Raw genomic sequence first — 20954 nt, forward strand, 5'->3', positions numbered from 1 at the left:
GAACTAAAATTACGCGTTTCAATCTTGAACATCCAACTACTGACGAACGCAGTTTTTATACATGTGTTATAGGTATAAGGCTATCTACCAGCGTGCTTACCAAGTATTATTTTTAAATTAATTAATTGTACATGATTTAGACTATACATACCAGTAGTATATACTGAAAATGATAATGTGAATCTCATAATTAATATAATATATAATCTAGAATTATATTAACATAAAAACTGATTTCACCGTAAAAATATCTTCAGAGTTAGATTGGATCTAATTTGGAAGTAAGTGAGATTAAGAAATATCATATGAAAGCTAATTTCTATATATTAAATGGAAGTTCCATTGAATTATTTCATTCCGTTTAATATTACTCGTAAGACATTAAACCGATTTAATATCAATCGTAACGCTATAAACATTTTATTAGGCCAAAAAGAGAGATGTTGGTATTCTGTAATTAGTTTCCTCGCACATATTACCATCAAACTCGATCGCAGCTACGTGTTTTAGATCTTGTGATATTATATTATCTCACAAATAAAAAAATAAGTGCTTTATTAACTACTTTTGTTCAAAGAATTATGAATAATAATAATAAATGTATCATCGCTTCGATAGTACAAATATGTTGTGTGAATATTACTTCAATCGATGAAGTCATTCGGAAGGTAAACGATCACTACTAGACAGTTGGATTACATATATAAATGTAGTAGATTATATCGTATATCTTGAGCAATATAACTGTACTACTTAAGTAAATACTCGTAAGACGCCCTGTAGGGAATTATACAATCGCACACATTAATATTCATTCACGTTACACTTAAAACATTACTGCAGCAATAAATTCTAGTCAGCAGTAAAAAAAAAAAAAACTCTGAATAAATTATTTATGGTCTATATTTTTATTTACGTATAAATTATATTGCAAATGATTTCAGCTAATGTGTATTTTATCAAAGAAAATTCACTCATAAAATCATTATGAAAGTGATATTAAAGATAAATTTAAAAAGTGATAGTGCGTAAAATGAATAAATTAAATTATAATATAAAAGTGATGTAGACGACGACGGTATGGCGGGCCCAATTCGACACCTCTCCACGTATCACCATGACCCAGAGCCTAACGCCAATTCGGTAAGTCTATAGAAGATAAATCTATACTAACCAATGTAGATACGTTTTTATTTAATCCCTAACTGAAATATTGCCAGTCTATTTACATAAAAGTAACCAATAAATCGGAAGATGCGGCGTGCTTCGATGAATGTTTTAGTGTGGTAGAGCTTCGTGCTAGCCCGTCTGGGTAGATATAACCCACTCATCAGATATTCTACCGCCAAACAGCAGTACCTAGTGTTATTGTGTTCCGGTTTGAAGGGCGAATGAGCCAGTGTAACAGGCAAGGGACTTAACATCTTAATTCCCAAGGTTAGTGGCACATTGGCGATGTAAGGAATGTTAATATTTCTTACAGCGCAATTGTCTATGTGGTAACCACTTACCATCAGGTGGCTCATTTGTTCGTCCGCCTAACTATATCGTAAAAAACCTCTGTCTTTCTGTTACTCTTTCAAGGCCAAACCACTGAATCGAATTTGATAAAATTTGATATAAAGCAAACTTAAACTCAAAGGAAAAGCATAGGATTCTTTATATTGCCTGGTAAACAACCTCTAAAACGCGAGCGAAGCTTTGGGCGATAACTAATATATAAATGTAGCTGGGTTTCGTAATCTCACCCGCTTAAAATTGAGGCTATTGATGTGACACGCGTCAATTTCATTCTCTTGTATAATTTGGAAGTAAAACAACAGCGTACCAAATTTTATAAAATATTTTACAACGACTAGGCAAAGTTCCAATCTAAAAAAAATAATATTTATTTATAAACTTTATTGTAATACAAAATAAAATGGTACAAAATAAAGTTTGGTAAGTATTTTCGTATCAAAGTCTACACATAATTTAACTTTTAAGTATCTCAATGAAATGTTATATCGGTTTTTTTTTAATATTATGAGAAGAATTGCTTGTTTTATTAAAAATCTCATTAACATTGTATTAGAGATATTATATGCGTATAAAATATTTAAGTTTGCCCTGGATATTAGACACAAGATACATATAAAATATTTATTTAGGAATCCTGAGTAAATAATGCTTGTCTATTATAAACTTATTAATTAAATATTATGATGATTATACTGGACAATCATCGATCTTTATGACGCTGTTATATTAACAACTAAATTGAGACTATGCTATAGTTTTTAATGATTTACTATCTACTAGTTACTTTAGCAATGAACAGCAATATATTGAATTCCAATTTCAATCGTGAGTGATCCAACGTTTATTTATTGATTTTATTATACACACAAGGGACATCTTAGATTTCATCAGTTTCATTCAGTTAGTATATAAAGTTGCTTATAATTGTCACTATATTGATTTACAAATATGACACTTCTGTACTGTACAGTAAAATAGGATGTATAATATGTTTATTGTCATAAAATCAGCATACTATTTTGTACGCATTTGGGTACTGTTTATTGTAAAAAGATGTCTAGTTATTATATGTTAAACAAACGAATCTATACATATAAATTTCTATTTTACATACGACCTTAAGAACACTTTTGTTCATGTATCGTGACAGTAGGATTGTTAATCCATAAGTGTGATGTAACGCATTAGTGTGATGTAAGGAATGGTCATTATTTCGTACAGTACCAATATATATCAGCAGTGGTGACCACTTACCATCAGGTACATTTACCAAAAAATATTTATATGAAGTGACTAGTTACTAAACTTTTAATATTGTCAGTCATTAAAAACCTAAAAATAGATAGTGCAAAGAACAACTTTGTTTTTAATTTCATTTTAAAAAATACTATTAAATATTTACATTTTTAGAATCATCTTTAGTAATAAATTTATTAATAAGTCGTGATATATTATTATATATAGAATATATATCCAATTCCAAGTTGTACGGATAAACTTTTACGCTCGAGTGCTCCGTGTTGAAGCAAGAATCTCAGTAGTGCTCAACGAAGCCAGAGTTATCGTTGATTTCAGTGGCACTCACCGGAAATGTTTACTCGACGAGCCGCGATGGCAGAATGTAACATTATCGTGTCGCTTCCAGAAACGGCTGAAATCCTTTACCACTCCGCTATGCAATTCCCTTTTGGCAGTCGAGCTGCACACAACACAGAATTTTAATTAGATCGGCTCCACTCTCAATATATCCTGCATCTATTCCGATATTTCATGGCGACTCTTAACAATGACTGCAGCCTATTCAACGGAGGAAAACAATTTTATATGGATTCTATTGTTCTTTGAATAGAATATCAAATCACACTGTATGATTTTTTTTATATATAAATCTTTTAGTATTATTTCCAGTAAATGCGTCATGAAAAATAATATCAGAATTCAATTAAATTGTTATTAAATTAAAATTATGTACAAGGTTTATTTTTATTAAAGCATTGAACTTTAAATTTTATACTTTTTGTGTCTGCATAAAGTAGACGTTAAAAGTTTCGTAGGAGAAAGTATTTAAATTTTTTGAAACATAAAATTTAGTAAACGCTCTCAAATTTCTCTGAAAAATTAAGCTATACATCGAAGTAATCATGTACTCGATATTTTAAAAAATGCCTGTTAAAACCAAATGCAGATATTTTTTTCCAAAAGTTCATATTTTTGTAATCGTTTTAGAACAATCACTTGTCTTTAGATAAACATATTTGTTTATTAGTCGTCGCCCGAAGATTAGCTCGTATTTTAGCGGTTAGGCATACTTGGAGTCCAAGCTTGCTTCATACTTATTTTCATCAAATTTGCTTCAGTGGTTGGTCATGAAAGAGAGAATTACTTTCGCATACATAGATTAGTGAGCTTTCAGAACACACGTGAACTCATCCTTTCATCTCAAAAACATATTCTAACGTATTAATTTAACTCGTCGTACTTATCATAAATGGTAGGTCTCCAAAATTTAATTCTCTGACTGGTAGTTGGTATTGGTTTGATAGCTAATCCGAATATATATGTAGATTACACTCAATAATATAACTAAATAAAAACATACAGAATAATATCAATAAAAAAGAATTAAACATAATCGTAATAATACCTACCCACTGTTTATCGAATTTAACAAATGCTCTGAACACCCTACGCTTGTGAAACATATAAATTGATGGTTTCTAGAAGAGTTTATATAAAAATGAAAATGATAATTACATATGTATAGAGTAAGTTCCATAAAATATATATAGTAGAGTGAACTGGCAGAAATCGTTACGTACCGGAAAAGCATTTTGCCTCCAGGCGACCTTTCCCCCTCTTATTTTCTCACACGGGAATTGTTAGAGGCTTTTCAATGTCATTTTTAATCAATTTCGAACGTTGTTAATTTAATTTATTGCGTCTGTTACATAATACATAATATACAACTCAAACAACTTTGTTCCTACTGAGTGTCCCACGGCACCTCTCGTTTTTTTTTCACGTACAATACGCTACAGAGATATTTACATTTCAGCATTCACGAAAAATATTTATTTTTATAGATAAACCTTATTTTGTTCCTAATTCATAGAAATACTAATATGTACGTGATAGTATATATAAAAATTAGGATAAAGAAAATTAAAAAAAAAGGAATATATTTTTCACTCAGTCTACAGGTTGAAATAAATCACAAACATCGAGTTCATTCGACTCGAAATAAAATTTTACAAACGAATGAACCTCAGCGACCAAACAAATTTAATCTAATAATTGGAAAAGAACACGGTGTCTGCATAATAATTTATTTAACCTGCTTCACCATAATCTGCTATCTAATATTTTACCATACAAACAAACACACACATACACATAAACACACACGCACATAACACACAAACAATTGTTGTTTTTTATGTTGTTATGTCTGGCACTCTAATTCACAGAACTTGTTTGAAAATTTAAAAGGAAATATTTATCGTAACGAGAACTTTTTAATCTCGAAATGAATACGAAAAATTTGCGAAACAATATATAAATTCCTTAAAAAGTATCGGCGAGGTATTACGAATACAAATAAAACACTGAACACGACGATTTATTCTTAGAACATTATTAACAATATGTGTGTATTTTAAAATACGCATATTATAATTTACACAATAATATATACATGTATATATAATTTATGTAGGTGCATGACACACACACACACACACACATACACATACACACACCCACTCACGCTTATAATATATGCTGTTGTAAGATATTGATATGGAAGACCGGTGTCTTCTGGCACAGGTGCCCTGCTGCACTTAAAAGAAGGCTCCAACCTTTACTATGGATACGCTGAATAAATATATATTTTTTTTAAATACTATTTATTTAATTTCTTTATATATAATATTAAAATACATATACAGTTATGGACACATAAGTTTATTTGTACATAATATCTGCTATTATATATAAATACATTATACATTATTATAATCAAGTAAATAACTATATACAGTAAGTATATAGTTATTTACTTGGTTGTACGGCTTTGTTTCAATCAGTCTCAATGGGTGGGTGTGCAACCGACACATTTCATAATTCTACCGCCATACTGTTATATTTAAAAGTGATACTATTACAGACACAAGTATATAACATCTTAAGAATGGTATGACGATGTATGGAATGTTTTAATTTCTTGCAGTACCAATGTTATGAGTAGTGGTAACCAAGTGGCTAGTAAGTACCATCCATTGGGCGTAAATGACATTGAATAATACTTTATTAATAACGTTTTCGATTTAATTGTAAGCTATGTAGTAACGTCTAATAAATAAAATGAAAACAACTGTTTTTATTATTATCCAATATATTTACTTTTACGGCCTCAAGTCCAAGACTCCCTCGAGTCTTCCTCCAGTCTAACCTTAATGGGACTGTCGTGTGGACAAACAAGCGAGTAATTAAGTGGTAGCATCACATAAATACAAAATTAACGTAATTTTTTATTGTGATATCTATACAGATTAAAGCATTTAAATACAAAAACATCGTTTCAACATTATGTTACGTTTCGATCAGATATAATATAATTGTTATGTGTCAATTATTATTAGTATATTTTATTCCCAAACGAAAAAGCAAATTTAAAATTACTTAGATTTTTTTATGATATAACTAGTTGGTACGACAAAAGGAACAATTTACAACGAAATTCTGCCACATGTGTATTCCACCAACCCGCATTGGAGCAGCGTGGTGGAATATGCTCCATACCTTCTCCTCGACGGGAGAGGAGGCCTTAGCCCAGCAGTGGGAAATTTACAGGCTGATTATGTTTATGATTATACGACAAAAGGGCCGCCTGATAGTATATGTCTCTGACAATGACGGTGTAAGGCGACCATTTCTTACATCGCCAATCCGTCACTCACCTTGGCAATCAAGATATTGTCCCTTGTGCCTGTAGTTACAACGGCTAACTCACTTTTCAAACCGGAATACAATAATACTGATTACTGCGGTAGAATATCTGATGAGCGTGTGGTACCTACCTAGGCTTGCACAAAGCCTAACCACCAAATAGATATTTAAATAGGTAAAACAAACATTTTTAGTAACTTTCAAACTATATAATAACAATCTTAATAAAAATTTATTAATATTGTATATTCATCAAAACGAATTATGAGCCGAGATGGCCCAATGGTTAGAATGCGTACATCTTAACCGATGACTATGGGTTCAAACCCAGGCAAGCACCACTGAAGTTTCATGAACTTAATTTGTGTTTATAATTCATCACGAGCTCGGCGGTGAAGAAAAAATATCGCGACGAAACCGGCATGTGTCTAATTCCAAGGAAATTCTGCCACATGTGAATCCACCAGCAGCAGCAGTAGCGTGGTGGAATATGCTCCTAACCTTCTCCTCAAATGGAGAGGAGGCCTTAGCCCAGCCGTGGGAAATTTACAGGCTGTTACTACTATTACATAAAAAGAAATATATAACTCATAACCAAGAAAATGTAAAAGTGATTTTTCCTTTTTTTAAATTTATTACCGTATTAGCTTACTCCAGTTTCGCGATACAGAATGAAATGTTGGCATTAAATTATGCCGTGACAAACCCGAGTTGCGACTTTTACGTGATAAGATCACGCCTCATCCAAACCTGAATAATGTTTGCTCATCACGTACTTTAAAATAACCAACTATAATACTGAACTATACAATAACTAATACGAATATTTACATCCTGACCCTAAACTACGCAGACCCGTATCGTAATGGCCTTTATATATACTATGTCTGTGTGTGTGTGCGAGTGTATATTGTATACATTTTCACATGTCACAAGCAATAATTAGGATTTCTGTATTTTCATAGTTAATTTTCATAAAAGAGTCTTGCGAATAATTATCCCTTTTTAATTGTGTCATTAAATTCAAATAATGTCTAAACCAACTTCATGATGATAAAGAACCGCTTCTGAAGACTCAAATTAAACTATCGGAAATTTCTTACTGAAATACCGCGGCTTTTGATGTTAATAATTCATCGCGTTCGCGTTGTATAGCTTAAGGAAAGAATCGTTAAAGTTATATTTAAGAGTAATTTAAAAACGTGCAAATTCTCAAAAGTGAAAATTATTTTTAACAAGAATAATACAATTCCAGTAATTTAATGTTTGTACTGTTTCCACTCAGTGTGGGTAGTTGGAATATAAATTGAGAAAAAACAAGGATTCACATCCCTATTTTTGTACACTCAATCAGTGCAATATACCCGCAATCCGTTGCATGTTTGCTTTTCATTAAAACTGTGAGAAACACGTTTTGTATTATTGTATCGAAGTTCGTGCATACAAATCACAGCGCAACTGATTAGTTGATTCCGTAGAGTATTGGTGACAACGTAAGGATTTATACACTCATTTTTACGGTTTAAATAGAAAACACGATAAACTAAGTTATGTTTCAAGTTTTTCGAAGATTAATGTCAGTTTCAGTTTCACAAGACAAGTCTAGTAATCTGACTAAAATATCGCTTATTGGTCGCCGATCACGTCATCGACTACAATCACCAATGACTTTTAAAATTAAACTTGAATTATTTGATCAGCGCTTCACAAACTGGAGGTAAGATTTTTCTTAAGGTTTTAACTCGAAAATTATTTGTATATATTTTGACTTTTATAATATTTATTACCATATTTTAGTCATTTTCTTTAACCAACACTTAATAACAATTTCAAAACTTATATATGACTAGTTGTCGTCGTGGCTTCGCTTTCGTTTTAAGGGTTAGCTGTCAGGCATATTAGCCATAAAAAGTAGCCTAAGTCATTTTGCTTAGTTCAAGGCTCCATACCAATTTCCATCTTCATTTATATTTGTCCGTTTTTCGCATTTATAAAATTAGTATTTAGTATACAGACATTTATCAACTTCATTCTTCTTTTTTTTTAGATATCAGAACCACGACGTGTTGTCTGTGAAGCCTTGGTGTATTATACCTATTATTTTAATTGTTTTTTTTTTTACTATCCATCTATAAATTTATAACCAGTCAATATTAAAACAAATATTATAAGATTGCTATAAGTATCGCCATTATTGTATTAATAGATGATTCACACTTAACGTCATAAACTTTTTCACTTACAAACAAAATATCAGATAAACGACAAAGAATAATCGAAAACCATATTTCAAATAAGCCGCGTAATATTTTTGTTATATCAGAAAGCGTACCCTACATTGACATAGACTGAGGAGTTTTGTACAAAAAAGGCTATTTCCTTTGGAGAAATGGTTCCGAACTCGATCTTGCGACGTAGTGATAAATGGGTCTAGTAATCATTGCATAAGTCCTTTTTAGATCTGTTTTCTAATCATCTAATCTGCTAAATTTGCTAAATAACATACATATTTTGATGACAGTACCTATTAATATATTTACAAACACGTTAGTCACACTCTCGGGTGTCTAGAATCTCTTAGAAAAGCTGTTCTTTGTAAAACTATATTTTTTATTTCAAATAGTCCTAAAAACGCTACCTTTAATAATTATGTAAAAATGAAAAAATAATATCAAGATTGATTATTGAAATATAGAAAAATAGTTAAAATAGAAAACCTATATACCACATTGAATCAACGTGGCGGAATAAACTCTAAGCCTTAACCTTGAGGGGCCCATAAGGCACGTCTATAGGAAACGCCTTTGAATATTTACACGCTGTTGCTAGAGTAATACTAAACATATGTATATATTTTTCTCCACAAAAGGTCTGACGTTAAATAAATGGCTGTTTATAAATTTTTGCTACGAATCTAAAGCGCAAAGGAGTGACAATATTCGTCAACGAATCCGTCAAACTGTACTAAACACCTACTCATCTTATATTCAAATACTACAAATTTAACACGAGTTAAATATCGGGACTCAGAAAGCAAGTACACTCGAAAAGATCACATGTCAGTTATATCATGGAAAGAAAGATAGGTACTTATAAACCAAATAATAAATGGGACTAAATACAATAACATTAATATAATTTGTGTACAATAAAATAAAAAACCAAGTCTGTGAATGTGTGACGTTAGAATTACTGCAGAACCACCCCACAATGTTGGCCAATATTCCATCAGCGATATAAACGAAGTGTGAACGATAGACCGTCTGAATTGTTTGTCAGTCAGTGACGTTAAATCTCCTGAATATGTCGATAATAATAGGAAAAATATTTTATGTAATTAACCAAATACTAACTGTCCTATAAATAAATATTAACAGCCTTTTATTTGTAAAATCGCAATTTTCTGTTTTTTCGCCCTGTTAGTTTTTGTTCGTGTGTACTGAAGTACGAAAAAATTATTATAGTGTTAATAAATATTTTAAATTTTAAAGCAATTGTCATTTTAATTACTTCTTAAGATTGAAGAATGTCGTTTACCTTTATATGAAAGTAGGTCCAGATCTATAGATTTCCTTTATTACCTGACTTCCTTCAGTTACAGCCGTGAGAATCAATCAAGACAAACATTACATTTTTTCTAATCATATCGATCGATCGAATTAATGGGGGACGTAATAAAAGATCCAGAACTAGAATGTAATTGGGAGGGTTATTCACTTCTTGAACGAGCTTTTGTAAACATGAGTAGAGGAGTTCACTTCGAGGAGAAATGTGTACGAACGAACGAGGAATTTACTTAATTTTTTCAGCCATTTATAATACAATTAGCTTCATAAAGAGCCGAGATGGCCCAGTGGTTAGAACGCGTGCATCTTAACCGATGATTTCGGGTTCAAAGCCAGGCAGGCACCACTGAATTTACATGTGATTAATTTGTTTATAATTCATCTCGTGCTCAGCGGTGAAGGAAAACATCGTGAGGAAACCTGCATGTGTCTAATTTCAACGAAATTCTGCCACATGTGTATTCCACCAACCCGCATTGGAGCAGCGTGGTGGAATATGCTCCATACCTTCTCAACGGGAGAGGAGACCTTAGCCCAGCAGTGGGAAATTTACAGGCTGATTATGTTATGTTATGTTATGTAGCTTCATACATTTTACCGAGATTACATTGCGCGTTTTAAAATTTATTGTTTTTATGGGATTTTTTTACCTTTTTAAGACTTTTTTTTCCGTGTATTACAATATCACAATTTAAGTTACACATAATTTATATCACACTCTTATGTGCTCAGTATATTACGGTTCCAACATAAGATATATCGATCCTAGTTAGTTTTTAAAAAACAAATGGTCGAGACGTGTTTTATTGCTGGTTGCAATACAACGGCAAGGTAGCCTGCCATGAATTACTAGAACGGAAAGGTCGTCCCAGGAGCGTTTATCTGCATATCAACGTTAAACAAAGTACAAATATACTTTATTCAAATAAGCTTTGAATTGTCATTACACAAGATAATATTAAATATAAATTCGAAATATAGATAAGAATTTCTTTCGAGAAAAACCGATAAGAAACTCATTAGTCAATTTTTCCAGCCAAAAATGACGTAGGCGTATTAAGAAAGTAAAATGAAGTTTATATACACACAAAATCAATGAATACGATCCCCGCGCTATTAAATTATATATAATAGAATATTATATTGATAGAAATGCCTTTTCAATTTATTACCCTAATTTTCAAGCTTTCGGTCCATTTTCTATTCGAGTAAATCACTCGTCCATCATTTTCTAAAATCCTAAATAATGCGAATAATAAAATATTAACATGACACCGTGAGTGTTAACCTCGCCGCGTCGACGATCAGTTTATATCAGAGCTGCATACCAATTTTCGAGTTCCAAAATGAACAGCTAAAATTATCATAAAGTGATTTCGGCTGTATGGTACATATGATAATTGAAATAATGTATGTGCTACACGTGGGCTGAAATAGAAATTCGATATTTTTACATTTTTGTATTAAATGTTACTAGTAACGTAAACTAAAAAAAATATACATTTATCGGTACAACCTCTGTTTTATATTGCAGTAAAACGGCTTCTGTGGCACATCTTGCTAAACAGTGGTTTGAGACTTATACACGGAGAGATCCTTGTTTTTGTTTACTTAATTTATCAATCAGGCAATTCTACTAAGCTATCACGATTTCGATACGTTCACGATTCTATTCCGATCCTATTTCGACTTCTTCACAAAAATAATTCTCAGCTAAATCGTAACTGCTGACCAAATCTACTAGTTTATAAAAGCAACGATACATTCCCAAATTAATTCCGATCTAGTTTCGAACGAACTGCAACTGGATTTTTATGTTATTAATAATCAAGAATAGGAAAAAGGACAAGAAGATTTAGATTTCGTATCGATTCAATTGCGATTAAACGACAAATTGTTAGTAGAATTACCCCCTGCTTAGTCCATTTACGTCGCACGGAACAATGGTTTCGCTTTGATGATTACAAAATATTGTTATCGTGTTACCTATGTGATTGGATAATTTAGTGAACCATTGACTCCATATATCATTCCAAATTCAGTGTAAATCGGAATTCAATCTATTTTACCACCCATAATGTAAATAATTGTGTTCGGGCTAATGTCTGGTTATGATTACATTTTAACTGACATAGCCAATTAAAGTAACTATAAATTAGGTATTAGTATCTTTAAAAAAAATACATTCGCATTCAATGTTGACCTTTTAGGTATTTAGGAGAGTAAAAAAAGGAAATGAAAAGTAAAGAATATGGGCACTAGTTTAAAAATTATAATATATGACGGCGACTGCGTTAGATCATCGGCACGCCCGTCATCGGTAAGAGCTTCTGGTACAGGGTTCATGGCGCAGGTCTCAGGCGATTAACCACAACGATACAGTATGACAATTCTTGTATTTTATGTAGGTAATTCAATCAATCACAAATTATAAAGTAGGTATATCATAACTATCAGAGTTGCGTGAACCAACGGTCCCGTTTCGAAGGCCCAACTGTATCGCGCTTTATAATAATATTTAGCTTCGGACTCAAAAATAATTCAAAATGCCAGTTGCCAGTTGTCCCTTCAAACAATTCCGATCACGTGACTCAATACGTCATGGCTTTCACACCCCACAGATACAACAAAATCAACTGAATTACTAACTGTTCGTGATCGACGAAATATATATAAATAAATCATTATAGCTTATTTAACGGATATGGGTGTCATAGTTACTATGAAAAGTTACAAAAACTTTATAGCACTGTAATAAACCATACATGGCTAATGTTCTTGAGTACCTGTAGTTACACTGGCATAGTCTTACTTTATACCGGAATACAACAATACTAAGTAGTACTGTTGAGCGGTATAATATCTATATAAATACTAGTCAACTGCTAGCAAACAAAAAAAAAATGTTTCTGCAGGATTTTAACAAACAGATACTTCCTTAGTGATGATATGATGTTGATAACAATGTAATCCAATTTGGCTACAGCTACCGTCCTCTCAGACCACTCAGGACATACAAGAAACCCAGCAAATGAAAAGCAAAAGAGTTCAGGCACAAGACCACAAAATTTTACATATTTTCCGAGGCACAGAAATGTCAAAGCGAACTTCTGGATTTCGTTCTGTTACTGAAAGAAATAAGTAACACTTATTGGCCTGACTTAAGGATCAAATCTAAGTCTTCAAGATTCACAGTTCAACGAGACAAATTTAATAAGAATATTTAGAAAAGATTTTTATTTTGAATATTATCTTTAATTTGTATTTTTTATTTTTGGTACCTGCATATTTTCATTACCAAGGAGCATTACAATTTAAGTTTAAGGATTCATATTTTTGTAAAGATATTTGGTATTCATATGCAATATAAGTCTGTCTGCCAATGAGTCGTGAATTCCAGACGACATTTTCATTGTTTCGGAGTGTGACCTTGAAGGGGTGTAATTTGTCTTTAACGTAGGAATTAAGACATTAAATAAATTTTATTAGTCGAATAGATAGACTACTGAATTCGTTGAAGGTTATTTTTGTTCAAATCTAGCAGTGCATAGTGCTAGGAGATGGCTCTCCTGTTAACAAGAAGGTTTTGGACTTATTCCACCACTGTTTAATGGATATACATTTACAGGACGTCCAAGACGTATAATAAATTGTAAATACAAATTTAAATCAATAAAAATTTTAACATTACATGCCTAGAACTGAACCCGTGATCATTCATAACATTTCGACTAAACATAATATTTATACAACATGTTTATACCACATTTTTATTTTACCGCGCGTCTTTTAACATATTAAAAATATAGTTATTCCGTGCACACGAAATGTACACCATGTAAAAATATGTATAAAGCGAACTATGTCGGACAGAGCGTACATAAAAACAACAGCAAAAGTAAGCGATAAATTAATTTCAATCGGTCAGCGTTCACAACCAGGGGTTGGCGAGCGTTCATATAATTAGCAGGCTACTCCATTTACCGCAGAGCTGCCGTTCATCGTTACGATTTTATGATTTCAATGTGATTCGCTATCGATTACCATTTATATGTACTGACAATAACTCTGTGACTTTTGTGAGCCAACATTTCTCGGTTAATTTTATTTACAGAAAAGAATAAACCTCAGCAATATAAATATAATTCTGTTTAAAACCGTTCAATTATTTCCAATTGACAAGTCAAAGTTTTAATGAAACGTTGCACTATTTTTTTACCCTCATAGCATCTAAAGAAGTTTTACTTTAGGAGAAAAACGAAAATGGGATATTAAATACTTTTTGGGCAAAAAGTATTGAAAAGTTTATTCTTAGCGCCGCCCCCGGGCAATGTAAAAATTCATCCCCATTGTTGAAATTATGGATACACTATTATTCAATAAATAAAATTACTAAAAACATTTTATCAATTATGTCTTGCAATATTTGAAAAACCGATAACGCGATTTCTTTTTTGCTATCGTACTAATTTTGGCGGCCCTGAAAATTGGCGCCCTGGGCATTAGCCCCGGGTGTCCTTAATGTAAATTCAGCCCTGAGTATTGGACACATCCTCTTAAAGAACTTAATGTAGGTTGTTTACGGTCAATGATCTTAATGATAATATAACAACACTTGTAATCATAGTATGCCACCATAGTCTTAATGGTGTCATAAGTCCTGGTAAACCGATATTACTCTCTTGAGAATGGAGACGTCTTCTCTTGGAGGATGCTACATTAGATGAGCTGTTTATGTCGTTGTCTATGCAAGACCAGAGCTGCAGCTGAATAAGCTGAAGCGAACGACCGATCCCTAATTTCAACGTATATCTTTGTTCCGTTTGCAATTAAAATACTTGGAGCAGTAGTGCCTCCAACAGTACAGGAGTATAGGAGATCTGATTATTTTTTCTCCCAGGGAATTGGAATTGCGATATAAGGGGGAAATGCTGCTAAAATTCTTGCCACCAAACCATTACACGCGGTCATTACGAGTATTTATGCAGGAGAAACATTTATTTTGATTTAAATATATTTATCTAAGTCCTAAATGCGAAGAGTTCTTATGTAAATAGGTTTTATTTGATTTTGATTGTTTTTTTAAACGTGTTGTATTTTAAGTATTGCATGTTATGTCATTATTCGTATTGATTAAATCATTTGATAAATAGATGATTATGTACTCTACACGTCATGCTTGACTGTAACAATTATTACTATTATTATTACGAATAATAACAACTGACGAATATTCTGTCTATTTCGATTGAATGAGGCTGTCTGAGTCACATATGTGCCATTCTTCCGAATCAATAAAACTCAGGACTTCGATACAATACCTCATTCAGCCTATTCATTCAATATATTCCCTTGCCGTTAATAAAATATAGTGAGCAATAAAGTTACATACATCACAAAAAATAAATCACGAAAAATAAATTTAACTATTGTTTACAATTTATACTTGTACATGAATGTATCGCCATTTTGATGTGAGTAATCGCGGATTACCATTAGTATACTGCGTTATACTTGTATGTTAGAAAAAGTAGGCTATTTAATGGCAAAACATATGAAAATTTATCTTATTAACACCATTTCGTTTGCATTATTTTGTGTACCCGATAGTACACACAGTCCGAGTACCCGATAGTCCTTTTGCAGCGTTTGTTATTGATATAATTATTGTATATCTGCATTATTCTAACGTTCTTTTTGTAGAATTTTATCAAAAGAGATAATACAATATTTCAAAAAATAAAATATATATAGGAATTTATAATAGAAGTGAGGTTTTTTGAAGCATATTTTTATCTTTTACACGACACTATCATAACATTTGTGTTGAAATATAATCCACCTACATTCAACAATACCTTTGTTAAAAATGAATAATCTTTTTTTTTTGTTGCAGTTAATAACAGAGATCAACGTACAGCTGGCTCTCTTCCGGGATTTGTTGATCCACATCGGACAACCCCACGACTGCCCGGAACTAAGAGAGAGAGTACGTCGCTTACGGCGCACGTGCGTTGAAGCAACAAAACAAACCAGCCAGCTCGTTTTGCCGACCTGCAAAAAGTATGTATTGATTTTTTTAATCTTTAAAAAAAATAGGACAAACAAATTGAACGAAAGAAGTAAAGTTATTTTTATAGTATTTACGTCGGCTGATGTACTAGTAGGATTTTACTTTTAGTGATTTTTTTATGGATTATCTTATTATACTTGAGAAAAAATCCTTCCTCGTTATATCTAAATTTAAAAATAATCTAAATGGATAATTTTGCATTTTATTTATTTAATACTTAGTTACAGTTAAATACGTAACAACGTTAAAAAAATGTTTTTTTTAGTCTATTTAACAAAAAGTTATATTGTTGTAAAGTAATAGTAAATTGAGTGTTGCCATTTTTTTCTTTTGTTTATCAAAAAATTATATGAACATAATAATTAGTAGTAAACAGTAAAATATCACTTCGTAATGTGACTTTGTGCTTATATACCGGCTTTTCTTTGGTGATGTTAGCTAACACCAGACAAAAGCGGGTACATAAGCAGTAGGTGTTGCCTACCCAGAGGATCTGCACAAATTAATGCTTGTTGGGTCATAAATTCATTTCAATCTCGTGTCCTAAGAATGTTAACGATTTTGCCTTATTTGTATTTAAGTATTGAGATGTAATTCTAAAACCGAAATAATTACTTTCTAAAGCCTTGGGTAATCTAGTACCCCATTATTAGCATATCAAAAGACGCATCGTGGTAACCTTTATATTAAGTACGCAAGAGAATCAATTACGTCGATAAAAGTTTTCACCCTTCGACTGCGTCCATTGAATGAAAAACATTAAACTAATAAATCAATCTATTGTGGTGTTGCCAGCCGTTAAAACAACCTATTGGCACTTCCTTACACAATCTAAAGCTATCACTTGCCAAGTCCAAAACTAAATAAAATCAAGCAATAGTTTTGAAACGAAAACTTCAAGCTACTTGATTAATGAGTTCCTAGACTTAAAGGATTTATCTAGCAGTTTTATTCAACTAGTATCGAATAAGATTGTCATTCCACGTTTAGTTATATTTATTAAAATTATTATCGAAAACGAACTGTCAGCCGTCACCCAAATATAGTGACGCTGTTAACGTAATTACCTCGTTAATCTTGCTGCTATTATATAAGACCACTTAACCCAAGATTTCTAAGTTCTAATCCCGGGGCAATAAAAATTATTTGATTATTCCTTCGAATTCTCAGTAGCAACATGTCTGTATCGGAATATAATGGGATATATTAATATGCCATTTAATAATGGGAACGAGAGGATAAAGTGTTCATCTATGTTTGGACACACACCTGTGCATTATAATAATATGTCTTGCACAGTTGGCGAAGTTAGTTGGTAGTCCAAAGACGAAGCCGATATTTCGTCGAATGGATGTTTTTTTTTTTTTGTATCATGTAGTTTTTTAACGGTCGATGGGAAATCGTTTCGCCTTTTTAAAATAAGATTTAATTCATATTATTTATATTAAAAAACGGTGTGTGTGTATATTGTAAGCGTATGAGACGTTCTTTTTCTTCAGCGTGATTATAAATAGTTAAAACTCACTTACAAATTTAAACCTTCACAATTTAATTAAATCTAAAAATAGTCACTAATAGACTTTGTCGTTGTATAACATAAATATTCGTAATGAACGAAAATTTAAAAGCATAATAATGTATAATGCTTTAAATCACGAACAATTATTTATGTATCTTCCCTAACTTTATTACTTAAAATATATTTTGATTATGAGATAATTTTGGTGCAATATAGTTCGTAGTATGAACAAATATACGCCGTGGACAATGATCAGGTCTGTTTTCATTTTGTTTCGTTTTATCTAAAGCACAACTAATTCATTTACAGTATAAAGCCCATCTGGGTAGATACTACCCACTCATCTATTCTACCATCAAATAAGATTTTTTGTATCCAATTTAAAGGATCAGTGAGCCAAAACTACATGCACGAGGGACATAACACCTTAGTTCCCAAGGTTCGTGGCGCATTGACGAATCACCGGTTAATATTTCTTACAGTTAGTGTGTAGCGGTAGCATAAAACAGTGCTTAAATGTGGTATTTTGTGCGTGGAAATTGCTGAATCTGAATTATTTTTATGTAACTAAAGTTTTTTTTTTGTCCTTCAGTTGTTTTGTCGAACTGGAAACATACTTTTTAAGTACTTTTTGTGATTTACTTGAAATTCCTTTTAAGTGACATTGTGTTGACCTTGTTGACCTTGCGTTAGTGGCTCAATAGTGATTAAACAAAAGGACTCCAAGTTATTTTATTATAAATATCTTCTATCTTTGAACCTGTTCCCAATTTTTACACAAATACTTAAGTAATCGATTGGTATAGTGGTCACACGCTTTTTACTACACCATCTCAACTGATGTTACTAGGTTCAAACTCAAGTAGTATACGGAGACGCAATTTATTATTATAATTTTCTGAGAATCTTGTGAAATACGAATTATAATGAAATACTCGTGTTGCAAATCGCCAAGAGGTGGAGCCACGGATAGCATAACTTGTAATAAGTGTCACAATAACTATCATTATCAATGCTTGCATCCATCCGATGCTAAAAAGGATTTGTCAAAAGATTATAAAAAGAAATGGAACCGTCCAGAGTGCACACTGTCTCAGCCGCGCCATCTACACAAGGACAGCACATCTGTGCGTGGTAATATATCCGATTCTCAATGTAAGGTGAATGATAATATAAACTCTCGTAGAGAAGGCTCTGCCACAGTCAACAGTTCACCTGATGATGAAAATATAATTGACAATAGCATGTGTCCCTCATCTTTTTTTAAATTAATTAAATCTATTATTACTTCAGAAATCTCAAGCTAAACAAGACTTCAAGTCTTCATAATTCCTCTTGAAAATGAATTAAAAGCTTTAGGACAGGAATTTCTAAGTGTCAAGGAAAGTCTCGATTTCTTCAACTCAAAATTTGAAGACTTTAATTCGAGAATAGTAAAATGCGAGACTGAGGTTGAACTACTATCGAGTAAATTGTCGGACGTCGGCACTTTGAAATCAGGCTTAGAATCCATTGAGGCAGAGAACAATAATAGAGATCAATGGGCCCGTAGATCAAACATCGAAATATATGGGATTCCTGAGAAGAAAAACGAAAATTTGTTCGCCATTATGCAATCAGTGGTCGAAGCAGTGGACTCGAAGTTAAATCTAAGCACTGATATTGATTTTATTACCAGAGTCGCCTCAAAAAACAACAAAAATAAGAAAACGAAGCCAATTATCGTACGATTTTTATGCAGATGGAAAAAGGATGACTTTTTATTACAAGTCAGAAAGCTTAAGCTTAAATGCAGTGATATAGGCTTCTTATAGTAATAATCCTATTTATTTCAATGATCATCTCACTAGTGCTAATAAAACATTGTTAAAAACGGTTAAAAAAATGGCTAAAGAAAAACGGTATGAGTATGTATGGGTCAAAAAATGTTGCATAATGATTCGTCGTACAAATACTAGTCCAGTTTTGCATATTATCACTCCTAGTGATTTAAAAAAAAATGTCTAAGGACTAAATTTTTTTTTTATATTGTTATTAATCATTTTTTTATTTAAATTATAATTTTGAATCACTTAATAATTATTTTATGTCTAATGAATCTTTTCTACTTTTTGGGTGTGATGAGCGATTTGCATGATTCTTCATTTTGTAGCATATTAATGAAGTATGAATTGAGAGTGGGGTATCTTTCTTTTAAATGTGATAAAATCTGGAATTATCTTTTTTATGTCCACAAGTCTTGCGAGGAGTATATGAAGCTTATTCCTTTAATTATTAATATTATTTTTGACCATGAATACAAAACTTAATATTATTTACCAAAATGTACGCGGACTAAGAACAAAAACAAATTTATTTTATAAAACAATGATTCAGACGGATAGTGATATAATATGTTTATCCGAGACATGGCTACATGAAGGTATTTATGATTCCGAAGTTTTCATCAGCAAATGAAGTATATTATATATGTATTTCTTCAATTTTTGTTTTATTAGATTTTACTTTCCAAGCGTGTTAGGAGTGGCCATTTTTCTTTAACGTAGCAACGTAAAACAAGCTTAACAATGCTTCAATTTATGGGTGCTAACATTTTTAACAGGTCTATAAATAAATCCTTAGTGAGTCGTTGAATATTATTGTATATCACAAATTCTTTATTGCTTTAAACATAAAATATGAATACCAAGCTTCATTTTTCAATCATAAATCATAATCGATATTCGCTTGCTCTTACTCCATTTATTTGAGATTGACGCCTGCGCACATTGCGCACATAAAAATATTTGTGACAAATCAACAGCCAGCTGCATGCCAACGTTTGCTTACCACCAAATATGGCCAAGACACATACATTACATAAATCCTCAGTCCGCTTTTACGACACGTGATGGTCGAGATTGAATATCTCAAATCTACAACGGAACCACGTGACATTGCTCATAATAACCAAAGGGAATTATCAGTCTCGTTTAAAATAAAGTTTTATTTAGATTTTCTACTCATTTTCAAATGTTTATGATAGGGATATAAAAATAAGTACAGAATAAGAAGTATTGAAGATATCTTAATAACAGCTATTGTATGATATACGAGGAGAAAACACTGCGAGGTATTGTTACGTGGATAATAGAAATCGCAAAGGCGAAAATGAAGGTGGATGTTAAAAGGAGACGGCAATCGGGGAACGAGCTAGAGTTTATAGACGCGGAAAACCTGTCAAGTTGATTGATTAATCTCTGTTGGTATTTAACGGCACGAAGTACCTACTCTTATATAGTATAAACTCAACAACCTACTTCAATCTATCAATTACTTCATAGTACCG

General features: G+C 32.0%; 1 protein-coding gene across 2 annotated transcripts in view; it reads left to right on the forward strand.

The window, feature by feature from the left end:
• The window catches only part of Dcma (decima), an 87384-nt gene that overhangs the window by 59229 nt on the left and 7201 nt on the right, over nucleotides 1-20954 (forward strand). The window contains exons 2-3 of one of the 2 annotated variants that reach the window (XM_026638949.2): nucleotides 966-1143; nucleotides 15931-16097. In XM_026638949.2, the coding sequence (XP_026494734.1) occupies nucleotides 1081-1143; nucleotides 15931-16097 (230 nt within the window). In that variant the 5' untranslated portion in view covers nucleotides 966-1080. The remainder of the gene's footprint in view (nucleotides 1-965; nucleotides 1144-15930; nucleotides 16098-20954) is intronic. The other variant, XM_064215515.1, reaches the window with a different exon arrangement.

This window comes from Vanessa tameamea, chromosome 2, assembly GCF_037043105.1.
Source record: "Vanessa tameamea isolate UH-Manoa-2023 chromosome 2, ilVanTame1 primary haplotype, whole genome shotgun sequence".
NCBI classification, from domain to species: Eukaryota; Metazoa; Arthropoda; class Insecta; order Lepidoptera; family Nymphalidae; genus Vanessa; species Vanessa tameamea.